Consider the following 19,567-nt stretch of genomic DNA (forward strand, 5'->3'; position numbering starts at 1 on the left):
CTAATTTGCTGTAACTGAGGAATATCAAAGCATTTCCAGATGAGTAAAGATTTAAGGAACAATTTCCATTAAGCTAAACTGAGAAAGTACTAAATACCATGAGCATTAGTAAATTAAAACATGCCTGATTCTCCTAATCAAAATGCTGGAAACCACCACCTCTAAAGTCTAAGCCGAGAAGCTTATTTCTCTTCAATGCAAAACAACGAAGATTGTGAATGAAAATTGATACATGACTTCCCAATTTGAATTGGAATGTAGCAATTGACCTTGTCTATGAGTGTCTCCGGATGCAACAACTCCGACTTAAAGTCATGCATGTGCCGACCTAGTTTCCAAAGAAAGAGGGCTTTAACGTGAAGCCACTGAAAGAAATTTGAACTAGCATTAATTCTGTAAAGAAGTCTCTACATACAAATTTTGCGCTACCAATTACCATCCGAGTACTTTGGCCTGTTCACAAGCAAACATTATCATCTAAGAAAGAAAACTTATACTCCTACATAAATATTTAAGCCTGTTAAAGCGCTTTCAGAATAAGCGTTACAATTTAGTACAACTTCACAAATGTGAACAGAACATTTAACACTGATTAACTGCAGACTTTACATAAAAGTGAACGGCCCCTGCACTCTAACTGAGGAACCACATCACCAGTAATTCTAATAAACAGAAAGCAAGCTAATGCTGTTCTTTTCCATACTTGCAGAATTGGTTCTAAAAGTCTTCTCTTTTTGTCTCTCTTTCTACCATGAAATGGGGTTAAATCCCCAAAGATTAAAGTAGAAGCAACTCCCCCTAAAGAGGGGACAGAGTTGCTGGGCCAAAGCTTGCACATCCTATGTAAGTTATAATTTCTACATACTAAGGCAAATGACAATCATATAAGACTTCAGTAAGCAATTACTTCTCTAGCTATTCGGTCCTTGAATGATTAAAAAGGATGATGTTATGATTGGAGTTCACCTTTTTACAGGACTGAAATGACTAATAGTTTCAGGGATTAGGACAATGCATCTTGGCTTGGAAGATATCCCCGTACATACCCCTAACCGCACCATCCCCACTTGCATCCGATGTTTCAATTAATTATAAGAAACTAGGAGGTAATTTTCAAGACAAAGATAATGGTATTCTTGCTGGTCATATTTTAAATGCATTTACAAAAAGAAAAGAAAAAAAAAAGATATCAACTACTTCTTCAACGGCAGTAGGTATCAATCTTTGTTAAGAAGAAATGATATTGGTCTTGTAATGCCCCTGCTGAAATACAAGCATTTAAATGAAAGAAAAAAAATTGCAAGACAATCTTCGACCAAAGCATTTTCACTACAGCTAGAAAATTCGTGTTTTGGAGTCATGGTGGAATCATGGAAAGGGGCAGGAAAAAGCAGCATGGAAACTTTTAGGAGGTCTCCCATTAAAACAAACCAGAACAGAGTATAGTCAAGTAAACTCTCCTTATCTAATTGGCTGATTGCAAGTGTGGGATTTTTCCACTATTGAAAATAATCATATAAATCCAACTGTCCATACCAAAGAAGTTGATGTTGTTGCTTTGTCTCTTTTCTACTCCACTCTTATCTTTTTAACATTCGCCAACATAAAAGTAGCTTCATTTGACAAATTTGAGCAAAAGTTGTCTTTTTGTAGTCTTCTCCAGAAAGGACGAGGGCCCAGTGGGCCTTTCGTAGTGGAATTGAATTTATCCCAACCACTACCACGTAACTTCTCGGACAAGCAGTACTATTTGTTGAAGTTGAGACCTTCGATGAAGACACAGCGACATGAAGGTTACTCTTCTCATGGTGCAGCAGCAATTTGTCAAAGAAAGGTTGATGACATTTCGGAGTTCTTTTCCTTTGCAATGTTGGTTCACGTTGCACATGTGTGCATGGCTCTAAGCGTGCTTAAGCAGTGTATGAAACTGCATGTGATATGCTGATATGCACAAGAAATGTATTTTGTAGTGTTATGTTTGTGTTAGTAGTAGTAGGTGATAGATTTGTTCTTGATATCTGTCTAAATTACTCGTAATGCTTGGTTAGTGTATGATACAAAACTTTTACCTGTTTTATCAGCATGTATATGTATCCAATTTTGAATGAATGAAACATATGGGAGAAGTTCAAAACTTGAACCAGTCTTCAGAACATCTTCTTTACTTCTGTTTTCTGTTTTAAACCCTTAGATGCCAGTCTTGGCTTGATTCTATGTTTAAAAGGTATTTTAACACTATTATCCTTCAGAAACATAAATCCATCAAAACTCCCAAAGTTAATTATTGACCTGACCATGTTTCTACAAATCCTCCTCTTTGTAGCCCTTTATTCAATCACCACCCATTTGCTCCACAAGTTTCAAAACCATCCACCAATCCCTTTTCCCAGTTTACCCATCATTGGCCACCTCCACCTTCTCAAGAAGCCTCTCCATCGTTCCTTAGCGAAAATCTCCAACAAACATGGCCCAATCCTTCTTCTCCATTTTGGCTCTCGCCCTGTTCTCGTCATCTCATCTCCATCCGCAGCCGAGGAATGCTTGACCAAAAACGACATCGTCTTCGCCAACCGGCCTCCACTTCTATTCGGAAAGTATCTGGGCAACAACTACACCAGCCTTTCCTGGGCTCCTTACGGTGACAACTGGCGGAACCTAAGGCGTATATCGTCTCTTCAACTTCTCTCAACTAACTGTCTCCAGTTGCTCTCTTCCACGCGCCTTGATGAGGTCCGCTCGCTTCTTCGCAAGCTTTTCGAGAGTCGAGATCGGACGGTGGAGATGAAATCCGCACTCTTCGAGATGATGCTCAACGTCATGATGCGGATGATAGCGGGGAAAGGATATTACGGTGATAATGTGGCAGAGATAGATGAAGCGAGTAGGTTTCGTGAAATGATGAGGGAAACGTTTCTTTTGGGTGGCGCATCAAATATGGGAGATTTTTTGCCTGTGTTGAAGTGGGTTGGAAAGAGCGAGAAAAGGATGATAAACTTACAGCAGAAAAGGGAAACATTTAGTCAGGAGTTGGTACAAGAGTGGAGAAGTAGAATGAGTGATGGGAAAAGTTCTTTAGTTACAGAAAAGAAAAGGACCATGATTGAAGTGCTGTTGTCTTTGCAAGAAGAAGATCCTGAAAACTACAAGGATGAGACTATTAGAAGTCTCATGATGGTAAGATGTTAACGGTACCAATAGTTTTTTAATATCGTTTTTCTTTTCTTTCATTAGACAGTGTCCTAATTTGGGTCCTTGAATGTGATAGGTTTTGCTTCTCGCAGGAACTGATACTTCAGCGGGTACATTGGAGTGGGCGATGTCTTTTCTTCTGAACCATCCGGAAGTACTGGAGAATGCACAAACTGAGATGGATGCGGTTGTTGGACAAGGTCGGCTGATGGACGAATCAGATTTGCCTAATCTTCCTTATCTTCATTGCATTATAAGGGAGACGATGCGAATCAAACCAGTCGGTCCGTTGTTAATACCACACGAGTCATCAAAAGATTGCGTGGTCGGAGGGTATCATATACCGCGTGGCACCATGTTAATGGTGAACTTGTGGGCTATACATAATGATCCTAACAATTGGGAGGAGCCTACAAAATTTAAGCCAGAGAGATTTGAAGGTTTGGAAGGGACTAAAGATGGGTTCAAGTTCATGCCATTTAGGTCAGGGCGGAGGAGCTGTCCTGGAGAAGGGTTGGCCATGCGAATGGTTGGCTTGACACTGGGGTCACTAATTCAGTGCTTTCATTGGGAGAGAATTGGTAAGGAGATGGTGGATATGACGGAAGGGCCTGGCCTCACCATGCCCAAGGCTCAACCTTTGCAGGCTAAGTGTCGGCCTCGCCAACCCATGGTTAATTTGCTTTCTCAAATTTAAACCAAATCCTCTATAAAGTTTGTGTAATTTCCTCCCTATATATTGGGGTTTATGGGATTGAACCTTTCATGAAAGCTGTCGACACATTTCCACTACTGATAACGGGTAAGAGCTGCTTGTGCCTAGCTCGTAGTCGTAGAATTTTTATGATATTTACTGTACAATATTGCTGATATATATAGACAATGGATGTGTAAGTTTTTAATCTTTGCCTTGCTCTTGCTATGCTCTAGTTAATGATGATGCTGGGCAACTAGACTGAGACCTGGATATATTCAGACTAGTTGCCAGTTGTTTGAGAATTTATGCATCTGTTTTCATTCTTAAACTGAAACCTGGAAAAAGATGAACACCTTGGTTCAATGTTTGGTGTTTCTAATCTACTAAACTGAATTCTAAAGTGGGATATCTGAGGCATCTAATTGTTAATGATTAAAAAACTTTGTATACGTGATTCAAATGAATGAGAGATGAAGCAGTGTCCATTTTGGTTAATTTGATTTCAAAACAGGGCTGCTTTCACTTTCATTTTGGAGAGCATATGATCGAATTGGCTGCATCTAAAAAGCATCACAGGTTAAATTAAATTGATTAAAATTATTTTTGAAAGAAAGATCGTGATACCCAGTATGTTTGTGTGCACAGAAACTGATGCTCTCTTCAGTTATTTATTTCATTTTCTTTAAGATGTCCCAAAATAAAATAAAAAAATAGTTTTTAAGCATGTAACATTTTTATTTTTTATATTAAAAAATATTGAATATTAATATTATAAAAAAATTTAAATTTTAATATAAAATATATCAAAATAAAAAATTTTATTTTAATCATAGAAAAATAAACAAATGATATCATCATAAGCCTCCTGCCCAATTTAGTGGATGCTAACTGAGAAACAAAAGTCTTGGTATTTCAACAACTGGAAAGCCACGGTATGAAGCTTGTTGTAGAAATTTTCACAATTTCCAACCTTCTCCTATTACCTGTTGGATTTGCAGGCTTCTTGAAAAGAAAGATACAGATTTTCTATTTCACCTCTACACAATTTTGCTGTAACCGAGTAATATCTCACCAGTAATTTTAATTAATAGAAAGCAAACTGGGTTTTGTGGTGATTCTAATTCTAATGATTCTGACTGTTTCAAAGTTGCATTTACTCTGTGGTGATTCGGTGATGGTAGGAGTCCTGTGCTACCCTGTATGACTCTTTCGCTGGTTTTTTTGGAATATACGTACTTTCCAGGGTTGTGGAGAAAAAGGTCCGTCGCTATATCTTTGTTGGGATATTGTGTGGGCTCTGTTCGGGTTGAAACCTTGTATGGCTAAATCCTGATTGAAACTCTTGAGGAATGGTCTTACAAAAAAAATAATGCAAGTTAACGCTATTCTTTCCGGTGCATGCAGAATTGGTCCCAGAAGTCTCCTCTCTTTCTCAGTCAATGCCGTGAAATGGGGATAAACCCCCAAGGATTAAAGTAGGAGCAACTCCCCGCAAAGAGGGGACATTGTTGCCGGGCCAAAGCCAGCACCTCCTATTTAAGTTGCGTTTTCTCCACATACCAATGCAAATAACAATCCTATATAAGACTTTGTAAGCAGTTACTTCTCTAGCTATGCGCTTCTTCAATGAATAGAAACGATGATGTTATTATTATAATCGGAGTTCAGCTTTTTACAGGACGGACTTAATGACTAAAAGTCTATGCACCCCCAATTGCATCCCATGTTCAACTGCAGGGTAGATATCAAACTTTGTCAAGAAGAAATAATATTGGCCTTGTAATACCCACGCTGAAATACAAGCATTTTACATGAAAAAGATTTGCAAGACAATCTTCAACCAAACCCTGTTTTAAGAACGGAAAAGTCCTGCCCCAACTTTCCGCCCTTCTTTTCTCACCAACAAAACATAGGAAACCTCGTTAAAGTCAAAACTATGATTAACTGTCCCTACTTACTCCCCATTTTTTCTCCGGTATGTGCTGGCTTTTGATCTTTTGATGCCCATCTCTTCACATTCTCTATTAAAACTTCTTTTTCTGAAAGGCAAATGATTCATTGATAAAGCGAGAATGAAAATTTTTCTGAAGTTATAGTAAGAATTTTTTATGAACCCAAACTATTCAACTAGATGGACTTGTACTTGACATAATTCATCTCTAAACAAAATCAGAAAGCTCGATGAACCAACCTAACAACATAAACAATTGAATGGTAGCTTTTAAAACCACAACAAATTTATCAGCACAGGGACAGTCATTCGAGAGAATCTAAATCACGTGGCTATGAATAATGGATAATGGGAAATATGGATGCCAAGTCATATATCTTGTCTCCAAATTCCAAGGCTATCCATCGTCCACGTTATTTAATTCAAAGATAATGTTTTAGTTTTTTTTCCGATGATTTATTTTGATTTCCCTCATTAATGTTTATTTAGTTCCTAATTGCATTAAACTGATATTTATCAAACAAAAGTTTCTTTTGAAATGTTCCTTATAAAATCCATAGCCATAATTGATTGACAGAAATATAAAGACTTGAGAAAGAAGTCGTAAAGGTGGAAAATTTGTTGGGAGTTGTTCATTATTGTAATAAACAAGATTAAACTTTTAAATAGGTTTACTAATATAGTATTCTGCTTTTTTTATTACGTGAAGTGACAATGTTTTGCTGCTGAAAAAAGAGGAGGCACACAGTTGGGGCGGGCAGGAAGTTGGGTAGGAGAGTTTCCTTCGGTGGAAAATTCCTGTGGAGTGTTGTGGAAAGGCAATCATCGAAAGAGGAAAGAAAAAGCAGCAGGGAGACTTGTAGGAGGTCTCCCATTAAAACAAACCAGAAGACGGTGTAGTCAAGTAAACTCCGGTCATCTCATTGCTTCATTTGCAAGTTTGAAAATTCAAGTATTGAAGATCTAGAAGGGGAATAATTATAGAAATCCGACTGGAAGATATTGCTTGGACCTTTCTCTACGCCACTCTTCACACTTTAACATTAGTCAAGCTTAAAGGTAGATTCACATGACAAATTTGTGCAAAAAGTAACCTTGTTCGGCTTCTCCGAAGAGGCGGAGAAATCCTATCATATTGGAAAAACCACAACAAACACGGCCCATACTGGAGAAGGTGGAGAGGTTTCCGTTAAACCCTCCAAACTACAACAGCATCACTTCTCTGAAAAATCCAAAACCCTCCGACGACAACTTACATAACTTGTCGGACAGGCACTAGTATTATTGTATTTAAGAAACACAAGTACACCTAAACACCCAAGGTTAATTGTTTCACCATGTTTCTACAAATCCTCCTCTTCGTAGCCCTTTATTCTATCACCACCCATTTGCTCCACAAGTTTCAAAACCATCCTCCTATCCCTTTTCCCAGTTTACCCATCATCGGCCACCTCCACCTTCTCAAGAAACCTCTCCACCGTTCCCTAGCGAAAATCTCCAACAAACATGGCCCAATCCTTCTTCTCCATTTTGGCTCTCGCCCTGTTCTCGTCGTCTCATCTCCATCAGCAGCGGAGGAATGCTTGACCAAAAACGACATCGTCTTCGCCAACCGGCCCCAACTTCAATTCGGGAAGCATTTGGGCAACAACTACACCACCCTTGCCTGGGCTCCCTACGGTGACAACTGGCGGAATCTGAGGCGTATATCGTCTCTTCAACTTCTCTCAACTAACTGTCTCCAGTTGCTCTACACCACGCGCCTTGATGAGGTCCGTTCGCTTCTTCGCAAGCTGTTCGAGAATCGAGATCGGATGGTGGAGATGAAATCCGCACTCTTCGACCTGATGCTCAACGTGATGATGCGGATGATAGCGGGGAAAAGATATTACGGTGACAACGTGGCAGAAGTAAAGGAAGCGACTAGATTTCGTGAAATAATGACTGAAACGTTTCTTTTGGCTGCCACATCAAATATGGGAGATTTTTTGCCTGTGTTGAAGTGGGTTGGAAAGAGCGAGAAAAGGATGATAAAGTTACAGCAGAAAAGAGAAACATTTACTCAGGAGTTGGTAGAAGAATGGAGAAATAGAATGAGTAATGGGAAAAATTCTTTAGTTACTGAAAAGAAAAAGACCATGATTGAAGTGTTGTTGTCTTTGCAAGAAGAAGATCCTGAAAACTACAAGGATGAGACCATTAGAAATCTCATGATGGTAAGATGCTAATAGTTCTAATAGTTTTTTTAATTCGTTCTTCTTTTCTTTCGATAGACAGTGTCCTAATATGGGTCCTTGAATGGGACAGGTTTTACTTCTTGCAGGAACAGATACTTCAGCGGGGACATTGGAATGGGCTATGTCTTTTCTTCTGAACCATCCGGAAGTACTGGAGAAGGCACAAACTGAGATGGATACGGTGGTTGGACAAGCTCGGCTGATGGATGAATCAGATTTGGTTAATCTTCCTTATCTTCATTGCATTATAAGGGAGACGATGCGAATCAAACCAGTCGGTCCGTTGTTAATACCACACGAGTCATCAAAAGATTGCGTGGTCGGAGGGTATCATATACCGTGTGGCACCATGTTAATGGTGAACTTGTGGGCTATACATAATGATCCTAACAATTGGGAGGAGCCTACAAAATTTAAGCCAGAGAGATTTGAAGGTTTGGAAGGGACTAAAGTCGGATTCAAGTTCATGCCATTTGGGTCAGGGCGGAGGAGCTGTCCTGGAGAAGGGTTGGCCATGCGAATGGTTGGCTTGACTTTGGGGTCACTAATTCAATGCTTTCATTGGGAGAGAATTGGTAAGGAGATGGTGGATATGACGGAAGGGCCTGGCCTCACCATGCCAAAGGCTCAACCTTTGCAGGCTAAGTGTCGGCCACGCCAACCCATGGTTAATTTGCTTTCTCAAATTTAAACCAAATCCTCTATAAAGTTGTGTAATATCCTCCCTATATATTGGGGTTTACGGGATTGAACCTTTCATGAAAGCTGTAGACACTTTTCCTCTATTGATAACAGGTAAGAGTTCCTTGCGCCTGGCTCTCAGTCGTGGATTTTTATGATATTTACTTTACAAAGAATTAAGTATGTAATAATATTGCTGATATAGTGTACTGATGAAGTATATATAGAGACAATGGGTGTGTAAGTTTATTATCTTTGCCTTGCTCTTGCAATGCTCCAGTTAATGATGATGCTGGGTAACTGGACTGAAAGCTGGATTTTTTCAGACTAGTCGCAAGTTGTTTGAGTAGTTTTGCATCTGTTTTCATTGTTAAATTGAAATCTGGAAAAAGATGAACACCTTGGTTCAATATTTGGTGTTTCTATTCTTTTAAACAGTATACTGAAGTGGGATATCTGAGGCATCTAATTGTTAATGAGTCAAAAGCTTTGTATAAGTGATTCAAACGAATGAGGCATGAAGCAGAGTCCATTTTATTTAATTTGATTTCAAAATAGAGCTGCTTCCACTTTCCTTTTGGAGGGCATAGATCCATTTAAGTAGCGTAAATTTTTTTTAAAAAAAGTTAAATATAAAAGGCATCAGAATCAAAAGTTTTATCTTTATCTCTGTAAATGTAAAAAACAGAAATGGAGGAATACTTTGTTCATAAACACGTGATATCATCATAATCCTCTCGACCAGATCAGCATATTTGTTTATTGGTTGGGTAACTTTTAGTAGATGTTAACTGAGAAACAAAGTCTTGGTATTTCAACAACTGGAAAGCCACGGTCTGAAGCATGTTGTAGGAATTTTCACAATTTCCAACCTTCCCTGTTAGTGTGATAAGAGCAATATTTGTGCTACTGCATATCGGATTTGCTTGCAGGCCACTTGAAAAGAAAGATGGAATTACCTCTGAACAGTGGCTAAGCTTGAGTTGTAAAAGGTTCAAATAAAAAAATGAAGAATGCAACAATCTGACGTGTTTCTGCTTAATTTTCTATTTCACCTTTACAGGTTGGTTTGTTTCACCCACTCTTGTTCTTATCACCTTCCAATTACCACTACACCAAAAAAAATTCATATGTAATTCCCCGTTTTCATGTTTGTTGTCTGCCAGTCATTGTCTTCATCCACTGTTTCTAGATTCCCCATTCGATGTTCTTCAGAGGAGGATAAGAGGAGGAAAAAAATAAGTTGGATAATAAAAGTAAGGTTTTGCCTATTTTATGAAACAGAGCATGCTACAGCTTTGAAGCTTGATAAATTTCCATGGCAAGCTGGTGTCTCTACCTACCTATATTCTTAGCCTTGTATGTTTTCACAAAGCACTTCCTAAACAGAATTCATAACCTTCCTCCAAGTCCTTTTCCCTGTCTACCCATCATTGGCCATCTCTACCTCCTGAAAAAACCCCTCTACAGGACTCTGTCGAAGATTGCAAATCGGAATGGCCCCATACTGTTCTTCAAATTCGGTTCACGTCCGGTCCTCGTTGTCTCATCACCGTCTGCTGCAGAAGAATGCTTCACCAAGAACGACATCATTTTCGCCAATCGCCCCCGCTTGCTCATTGCAAAACACTTGGCTTACAACTACACCGCCCTCTCTTGGGCTCCGTATGGTGATCACTGGCGAAACCTCAGACGAATAGCATCCATCGAGATTTTGTCAACTAACCGCCTCCAATTGCTATCAGGCATACGCATGGATGAGGTAAAGTCATTGATGAGAAACCTGTCAGGCCATCCAGATGAACCGGTTGAATTAAGGAGAGCATTCTTTGAGTTGACATTCAATGTGATGATGAGGATGATAGCAGGAAAAAGGTATTATGGCTGCGAGAACGTGGAAGATATGGAGGAAGCAAGAAGGTTTCGAGAGATTCAAGTGGAGGCACTGGAGTTGAGTTCAGCAACAAATATTGGAGACTTCTTACCGTGGCTTAAGTCCAGGAAGCTGGAGAGGAAGTTGATGGAGTGTGGAAAAAAGAGAGATAAATTTATGCAAGATCTGATAGAACAGCATAGAAGAAAAATGAGGAGTGATCCTGATGGAGAGAGGAAGAAGACCATGATTGAGATTTTGTTGTCACTGCAAGAATCAGAATCCGAGTATTACACAGATGAGATCATTAGAGGCCTCATGCTTGTAAGATCTCTGTTCCCTTCTTTCTTCTTTTGCTTATTGGTAAATATTAGTAATACAATATATTTCTTTACTGATTTATTAACATACTATGACCTCATAATTTTCGGATAGATTCTATTGATGGCGGGGACAGAAACTTCAATCAATACTATGGAGTGGGCGCTTTCACTTTTGCTTAACAACCCGGAAGTCCTTAAAAAGGCTCAAATTGAAATCGTCAACACTGTGGGACACGAGCATCTAATTGATGAGTCCGACCTGGCACAACTTCCTTATCTCCGCAGCATCATCAGTGAAACTTTGAGAATGTACCCACCAGTTCCATTGCTAGTACCTCATGAATCATCAGAGGAATGCATTGTAGAGGGTTTCCGAGTTCCAAGTGGCACGATGCTATTGGTCAATGCATGGGCCATACAGAACGATCCCAGCATTTGGGAGGACCCAGCAAGATTCAAGCCTGAGAGGTTTGACGGAGTAGAGGGCGCAAGAGACGGATTCAAGTGGATGCCATTTGGGTCGGGGAGGAGGGGTTGTCCAGGAGAGGGCCTGGGGCTGAGAATAGTTGGATTAACACTGGGGTCATTGATTCAGTGCTTTGAGTGGTCGAGGGTTGGTGATAACATGGTTGATATGAGGGCTGGAACAGGATTCACCATGCCCAAGGCTCAGCCCTTGCAAGCTGTATGCAGGCCACGGACAACCGTGCTTGAACTTCTTTCTCAACTTTGAACCGATTTAGCCTCCAAGGTTTGTGTTTTCATGAAATGAAGGATCGGGAAAGAGGATTCAAAGTTGTTCATTGGACAATTCAACTACTATAAACAGCCATAAGAGATTTCAGTTCTCAGGCAACTTGCAATGTTTTGTTGCCCACTATCGTGTGGTATAAATTACTTTTGAAGTACTTACTTGTTGTACTTTACACCTTGTTAATTAGAAATATGTGATGGAAAGCGAAGCTTCGGCCCTGCCATTGTTGACCACATTCCACCACGCTCGCCCTATGGCCCAAAAAATTCCACTACGTTAGCAGTGTGCACGAAAACAAGAGGTTTAGCAAGTTTTTGGACGACCTCACGCATAGAAACTACTAACTCCCTTATCCCTTTATCAAATTCCTCCTCAAGAACCAGATTTCTATCCAGCTAAAATTCAGTAACCGCGGTATTCACCCATAAGGCGTTTGCCTTTCTGCATAGTTAAATAAGCTACTGTGGCTAAATTCCTTCTTTAGAAGAGAGGTCTTGAGAGCATAAGGAGAAACGATCTTGGACAAATGTGAGAAAGAAATCTTTGGGAGCAGTGAGACAATCATCCAGGAAAAAGCAAGTCCTGATTCCACAATGGCATTCCTTTGGGGGATAAAAACTACATTGGTATTAACCTGCGAAAATATTACGATCATTGTGCTCTATTTACAAATTCAAAGAGACATTGATCCAATACAAAATTCTCATAGACAACTAGAATCCCGTCTTTACCTTCTAATTAGTTAGTCAAGTAAAACTATTACATCTAGTCAAGTTGTGTAATACTTAGCCAAAACCCCTTTTCTTTAATATCCCTCTTCAGATTGAATTGTTACCACCTGGGTCATGAGCTTTTATCTAGTGTATTAACTTTGGCTCGATATGGTGCAGTAGCCACAGTAGTTTTTACCCTTGGACCTTGAGAGAACTCACAGGCTTCACTAATTGAAGCCAATCTTATTTCAGCTGGGGGAATGAAACAGTCCATTGACAAGCCCGGGACATTGAATGCCACTTCTTCAATTGCCCATGCTTCTTCCATCCTGGTCCTCGTGTGGCTCATTGCAGTATCACCAAAGCGGAAAAGGGTCACTACAGAGCGACCTGAGTGAGCAATCATTATTCCCTCAACAGGCCTGTAATCCTCAAGGAATGAATTGATTGTAGTCTCCCAGTAGACAGCATCACCCCCATTGTTCTGAATTCTAGTCAAATGTGAGTCTTCCAAGTGCACAAGGAGTCCAGTTTTCTGGCTGAAGTAGCCAAATAAAACATGTCTTATGATCTCAGCGGGTCCTTCACTCCTGGCCTTCAATGTTGCAGGATCTGCACACAGCTTGAGGATAAAGCAGTCCTCCCCATTTATCTTCTTTTCCCCAATGCATCTTGCATTCGTAAACATGCTTGCTGTTGTTCTTGGATCAAGACCCTGCAACAAGAATACAGATTCAAATCGTTGGGTAAATGATTATGCATAATGAGGAATAATCTGAGATGAAATACAGTGAATATGTGAGAAAAGGCAACTTTACCTGAAGTGCACGGCGCAGTGGTCTAACAGGCCCTTTAGCTGCATGTGCACCAAGCCAAGGAGTGTGCCTCCACACAAGCTTGCCATTGCACCCTGCATGAACCTTGCTACCTCCAAGTGCAAGCTCCACATACCACATGTCCGGATTCATTTGCCACAAGACAAACCCACCTGACTCTGCAGCTTTAGAAGAATTCCGGTTCCTTGTAACCTTGTTAGCCGTCTCGAACTCAGAAGCTATCATTCTCACCCTTCCCATGGCATAAGCATTATGGATGGAGTTTTGAAGCTTTTGCCCACCTGACGCAGCAGTATACTGCTGTAATATGTATTGAGCAGATGAAGATTCCTGCAAAATTATAAACTGAAACATGTTAAAGAGAGCTCCTTCTAGGAAATGCCGAGCCCTAAAAAAAAAACTATACTGAACAAATTCGTCCGTTTAGCTTTATTTCTCCCAATAAAGATCACCTGAGAGATGCTAAAAAACCTGATCCAGATTGAAAACTAAGTAGAACACAGAAAAGCTTAAAACTTTAATAAGCAACCCGACTATAATCCCATTAAAAATCACACCTCTTTTCACCCCCTTCATCTATAAACTACTGAAAGTAAATAGCAAATCAAACACATCGCCAGAATCAGCCCTTATCTTCTGGGTAGATAAAGCCATCTCATTTAACTATCAAGATGCACATTTTTAACTATAGCTTGAATTCATTTAGTGTTCTCTTTCCCATCCTTGGGATGAAAGGAGAAGTCAAACCCCACAATAGAATCTTAGCAAAAGATTTTTGACAACCCAAATTCCAGTACTTTCAGTAAAAATTTATTTAACAACAGAAAATTCCACCTGATAAAAGAAAATACTAGAGCTTTTAAAGCAACCAATTAAATGCAGCATTCGAAAAAAGAAAAAGAAAGAAAGATAAACAGGGACTAACAATTGGGGTATCTTTAATGCTGAGGTGAGGCAAAGGCTCCAAAGTGCTAACGTGCACCGGCGCCAGCGGCGCACCCAAGACTCCAAGCAACAACCTCAGATCGGACCGCTTACACGTTGAAGTCGAAACAGAAGGAGCGCGTGCCAGCTGACCCTTCATCCACTGGGCCCACCTACCTTCCATCCTCGAATCTCCACCGTCCGTTCCATCCGGATCGGGCCCTTCTTTCAACGGCGACAAAGCCTCCGCCGGCCTAAAGCTCCCAGACCTAAAAATCAACGGCTCCGGCTGCGACACATGGTGGTTGTTGCTCCTTCTACGGCGCAGCAAGCTCGACATTGGTGACGCACTCCTCGCCGGACTCTTGGGTCGCGATCGACTTGGAGACAACCCCCTCACCACCGAAAAAAAGCCCTGCTTTCTCTCCATTTCTTCGACTCCGTCACTGAACTGAAACGACAGAGCTTATCGTTAAGCTTCCTTCCTTCCCCTTTGTGGTCTTAAAGCGCGCAAGAGACACTAAGGTGTAAGAGAGAAGACGAAAGAAACAGGGAGAACAATGCTTACTGAAAAAAGCAGCTTTAAGATACTGAGAAAAATAAAATAAAACAAAAGATAGAGAGAATGGCGTTAAGAAGAAGGAAATTGATTGTTTTTTTTTTTTTGTTAATGAAAGGCAAGTAATTAATTAATAAATTAATATCTCAGGCTATTCCCGCGGGACAAGCAAACTGTATCCCAGGAGGTAGGTTACATTCTGCTGTCGTTGCCTTTTAAAAAAAAAATAAATGAAATAAAATAAAAATATTTTTATTTTTATTTTTTGTCGTTTTTATTTGGGACTGACAAAATGTTATCTCGTGACGGAAAATGAAACGGCGAATCTGTTCTAGTGAAGGGATTTGCTTGGGGGCTAGCGCCGGCGTTAGCAACGGTCAAGTGTGGTCAAACAATGATTAAAATAACAGGGGTAGTGGGATAATAATAATCAATCCTGAGCGTGCTAAGCGTGCGGGGATGAGAGTGATAATGTTGCAAGAAGTTGTAATTACAACACTTTCTTCTTTTCTTTTTTCTTATTAGGTCTTGATTAAAAAAAACAAAATCCTCAGATTAAACTAACATGGGAGCCTTTTTTTTTAGTTTTGTACTAAAATTAATATAAGTGCATCAAATAATCGGATTATATTCCTATTAAGAAGAGAAAAACAAAATCTCGAAAACTTTTTATGGATCAAGGAAGTTATGCATAACTATAAGGCAGCAAATAACAACTAATTATTCTCTATTTAACATTTAAATTCCAATCCAAGAAAAAAAATAAATACCCATCAACCACTTGTTCCTATTTATTTTTGCTTTGTTCAATCCGTGATCTACGCCAATTGCCATGCAAATGACTTAGAGAAAAGGCACGTGGAGAGAAGAGAGCTTATGATAAAATGAACATTTGAACAAACAAATATGGTCCCTGGAATTTGTATTAATAGCTGATCTTAAATGTGAAAAATGTTCAAATGGAATAGGGGGGCACCTCTACTCTACCGGCATAGATTTGACAGAGCAGATACTTAGCATGACTTCCGCTATCCCAAACATTTAATTTATTTATTCTTTGGAATAGACAACACAACGAAAGTGTTGCACCCAATTACAATATCTCTTTTTTCTAAAATGCAGCCATCACATAGCCTTCCCCCCCCCCCCCTCCCTCCCCCCCATTCGTCTCATATCACATCGCCAATCACGGGAGCCTAACTTTTCGCTTTTGTTTAGTACTAGTTTTTGTATGCTCTTCTTCTCTTTGTCCAAAAATGGAAATAAGAATGATATTTCCCTTGCCTTTGTATTTCTCACCCATAACAATTAAAATATTTTTTATAGTTGCAACTTGGTGGGTTTAATGAACAATTTATACCAATGATGGGGATGACCCATACCATTAATTAAAGATTATGCAGCTGTTTAAATTTGGACTCATAGCCAATGACTCCCACTGAAACTTGTTGGTTATGATTGCCTAAAGCAGCACTTAATGAGCATTATTTGATGGAGAAAATCAATTGCAATCATGCTACATTAAATTCTCAGTTTTTAAGCAGCAGGTCTCAAAAACCCTGCATTAATGACACCTTTAAAGACCTCTAAAATAACTAAAGAAAGATTATTTAGAGGTTGGAGGATAAGATAGGGACATGAACAAAAGAAAATTAATGGAGCAAGTACCTGGCAAGGAGGGATTTGTAAACGAAGAAGAATCATATGCTATATCAATCCATGTAAGTAACATGTTATATTGCTATTATATTTTGCATAATTGAGTAAGTAACCTTGATTTTATCAATGCATTCGAATATTTGATTTATTACTTAATGCATAATTTTAATGATGAAATTAAAATTTGATGTTTAAGAGATAAAAATCAAAAATTTAATATTTATAGGGATAAAATTATAAAATTTGAAAAAAAAAGAAGAATTATTAAATTTTAAAATTTTAAGAGGCAAGAGCAAAAGCTTTTACTAACCTCATCCCTCTGCCTCTGCATGATTCTCTGTTTAAAAAATAAATTTGGGATCTTATTTTTTCAATTACAAAAAAAAACCTTAATTTGATCTATAAACTAGAAAATAAAAATCGACCCTCGGGCAAGATCTTTTGGACAAAAGAAAAATATTCTTAGATAGATCAACAAACCATCTTTCGCTTAGTCTGTCTTTTTCTTTCTCCCTTCTCTTTATTCTCTCAGAGCGTGAGTTTCGCTGGATTTGTTGAGAGCTAGACCCAACGACCTTAACTAGGATGGCGGTCCAACAACCAAAGTCAAAAAGACAGGCTTCACATAAGAGCAAGTTAAGACATATTTTCAGCATCTGCTAACGCAAAATGTGCCAACTCATAAGAAAACATCTCGAGATCTCATCAGTACGTTTATCTAACTCATCTAAATCCATGAGTTTCCCGATTCTCTGCCAAACAAGTTGAATTTTCTTTCCTGAATAATATCTCAGTGTGCCAATCATGGGTCTGTTTTGGTCTGCATTGATCGTTATCTCAGCTCTGAAACAAGGCAAGCAACTAGGCTACGAAGCTTCAAGACAAACAATGCTTTGGGCAGCCCACCTTTGCCATTGGGGTGTGGGACCTTTCTTAAACTTCAGTTGTCTCACCTTGCCCTTGTCCAAAATTTTGTTTCTCAATATATTCTTTCTAATTTCTATTTTTTTTTTCTTTTTAGAATAAATTATCTCGTTGCAATCATATCTCTACTCTTAACTCCGTGTTGACAGTATGATTAAGATTGAGCAGTAGTTTGATTTATTTATTGAAGTTGCTTGTAAGGTTAGACAGTGAAAGGTAAATTGAAACTCTTCTTACACAATCAAGTGCCAAAACGCAACTTATCTTACAATCTTGTATTTCGTCTTATGATTATAAATATTTAATCTATCCATTTTAATTATTAGTATCATTGAACAAATAAAAGAATTTTTTTTTAGAGTATTAAATTTTCTAAAGATAAGGTTCAAGTTCATCACTTTACTCTTATTTTGAATGTATTGAATTTAACATGTAAATAGAGTTTATGTCTGATCAATACAAGAAAAGAGATGATTAAGTTAGGTAGATGGTGGGGTTATTATGATTGTAGGATATGGTTTAGTGATTAGGCTTAAATTGTTAAGTCTTTTTTGACATCTTTTCTTGTCGGCATATTTGAGATTAATGTCACCAAACCACGACTATTAATCTAGTGGTACCAGCGAGGTGACTACAGAACTAGAGACCTTGGTGTGAATGATGCCAATTAAAAGTCAGAAAAGTTAAGATTAGAATCTGACTTTGGATAACTTTGAAGACTAAGCAGCAACCAATTTTAGTTGTGCATTCAATTCCTGATTTAAACCGATCTCCCTCACCGCCCACTTTATTCAAACCCCACATTTCACGTCAAAATGTTGAGTGGAAAAGAGTTTGAACCAGAGCTTCTGAGCTGCATCTCATTCAAAGTACAGTTTGCCGTACGAATTCGGCCCAATTTCTGACCCAATATATTGATTGAGTTAATGGGCTTTTCTTTTCTTTAGATCCCCTTGAATCCAAACAATGAGTTGCTAGCCCAAATTTTGTATCTTACCCTGATTGGGCTCTTTCTATATTTCCTATGTTTTACCTTTTTTTTTTCCTTTATCCAGTAACTTATCCCTTATCTATCTTTAAAAATGAAAAATACTAAAACGGTAACTTTTCTTTTTTTATATTTAAGATCTGCATGTCCCTAGATAAGCTTTTTGTATGTGTGTGTGTGTGTTTTTAAGTAAGTATTTGGGCTTATTTTAGTACCCAAATTGAATCCACTAGAAAAAGATTTGAGATTGAGTGTATAATTTTTGTAAGGTTAAATTATGTTAATATTTTATGTATTTTATAAAAAAAGTGAATTTAATTTTTTATAATAATTTGTGTAAAGTAAATTTTTATATATTTTTAATTTATTAATTTTAATTCAAATCTCCTTAAATATTTATCATTAAATATGTTAACATATGTAGTACTTTGACTTATTGATGTGATGTTGATTATATACCAATATGACATTAATTATGTTGACGTGATATTGATTGGACTGACAATCAATTTATATTGTCCTTTCTTGTAAGCAACCTAAGAAAATGTGCTTTGCATGATCTTACGTTTTGCTTCCGATTGTAATTTATTTTTCTAGTACTTTCAGTTCGTGTTTTTGGGTAGAGATTAATAATCTTTTTATTTATTTGTTTTTTAAAATTGAAAGTTTGAGATGGTATTAGAATGCTAGAAACTTTCCTGGGCAATAGGCTCACACTGGGACCCGCTCAAATTACTCTCACTTCTCAGTCCAAAAGCATAAAAGTTTGCATGGACAACCGTGGGTTTCAATTTCCATGCGCAGGTGGATCATTCATTTGACATGAAGCTGAAAGGATGGGCACGTTCTTTGGCTTTACAGCTATCAATTCCCGTGTTGGGAGTGTTTAGGTAGGGGGTTTCCTTTTACGTATTAAACCATCCAAAGCCCACACAATTTTTGCTCTTTGGATGAATGTTGCTTTAATTCTGATTCCAATACAATGATGTTACCTAAACTTATGCCATTAGGAAGATTAATTATCACTACTGATTCAGATTTCAGACATCTCTGTGATGTTTTTAAAGTTCTGCTTCTCTAATTCAGCTTTCAGACAACTGATTTTAATCCTGTTCAACTGTATTACAACTCATAAAAGAAACCATTAGGCATTATGCAAATGCAGAGCATCGTCATTTATATTACCTTCCTTAGTTATTCCAGAGAGAGAAGAATCACTTGGTCACAATTTACGGCAAGAGACTAGTATTATTTCGTCT

At 38.4% G+C, this 19,567-nt stretch overlaps 4 protein-coding genes and 2 long non-coding RNA genes across 6 annotated transcripts; 4 read left to right on the forward strand and 2 right to left on the reverse strand.

Annotated features, from left to right (window-relative positions):
• Nucleotides 45-1,413, reverse strand: LOC108663071. Its single transcript, XR_001928991.1, has 2 exons — nucleotides 416-1,413; nucleotides 45-328 (listed from the first exon to the last, which is right to left on the reverse strand). It is a non-coding gene; the product is annotated as an uncharacterized LOC108663071 (long non-coding RNA).
• LOC18592017 (cytochrome P450 81F3) lies at nucleotides 1,755-4,186 on the forward strand. The gene is made up of 2 exons (XM_018125789.1): nucleotides 1,755-3,174; nucleotides 3,266-4,186. The coding sequence occupies exons 1-2, from the start codon at nucleotides 2,296-2,298 to the stop codon at nucleotides 3,884-3,886; spliced, it is 1,500 nt and encodes a 499-aa protein (XP_017981278.1). The 5' UTR covers nucleotides 1,755-2,295; the 3' UTR covers nucleotides 3,887-4,186.
• On the forward strand, nucleotides 4,734-5,566 carry LOC108663119. The gene is made up of 2 exons (XR_001929052.1): nucleotides 4,734-5,145; nucleotides 5,291-5,566. It is a non-coding gene; the product is annotated as an uncharacterized LOC108663119 (long non-coding RNA).
• On the forward strand, nucleotides 6,571-9,012 carry LOC18592018 (cytochrome P450 81F3). Its single transcript, XM_007018492.2, has 2 exons — nucleotides 6,571-8,053; nucleotides 8,145-9,012. Exons 1-2 carry the CDS (start codon nucleotides 7,175-7,177, stop codon nucleotides 8,763-8,765), a joined length of 1,500 nt encoding a protein of 499 aa, XP_007018554.2. The 5' UTR covers nucleotides 6,571-7,174; the 3' UTR covers nucleotides 8,766-9,012.
• Nucleotides 9,380-11,938, forward strand: LOC18592019 (isoflavone 3'-hydroxylase). The gene is made up of 2 exons (XM_018125790.1): nucleotides 9,380-10,952; nucleotides 11,064-11,938. The coding sequence occupies exons 1-2, from the start codon at nucleotides 10,074-10,076 to the stop codon at nucleotides 11,682-11,684; spliced, it is 1,500 nt and encodes a 499-aa protein (XP_017981279.1). The 5' UTR covers nucleotides 9,380-10,073; the 3' UTR covers nucleotides 11,685-11,938.
• LOC18592020 lies at nucleotides 12,270-14,842 on the reverse strand. The gene is made up of 3 exons (XM_007018494.2): nucleotides 14,180-14,842; nucleotides 13,237-13,584; nucleotides 12,270-13,133 (listed from the first exon to the last, which is right to left on the reverse strand). Exons 1-3 carry the CDS (start codon nucleotides 14,606-14,608, stop codon nucleotides 12,549-12,551), a joined length of 1,362 nt encoding a protein of 453 aa, XP_007018556.2. The 5' UTR covers nucleotides 14,609-14,842; the 3' UTR covers nucleotides 12,270-12,548.

The sequence above is a fragment of the Theobroma cacao genome, chromosome 8 (genome assembly GCF_000208745.1).
Source record: "Theobroma cacao cultivar B97-61/B2 chromosome 8, Criollo_cocoa_genome_V2, whole genome shotgun sequence".
Taxonomy (NCBI): Eukaryota; Viridiplantae; Streptophyta; class Magnoliopsida; order Malvales; family Malvaceae; genus Theobroma; species Theobroma cacao.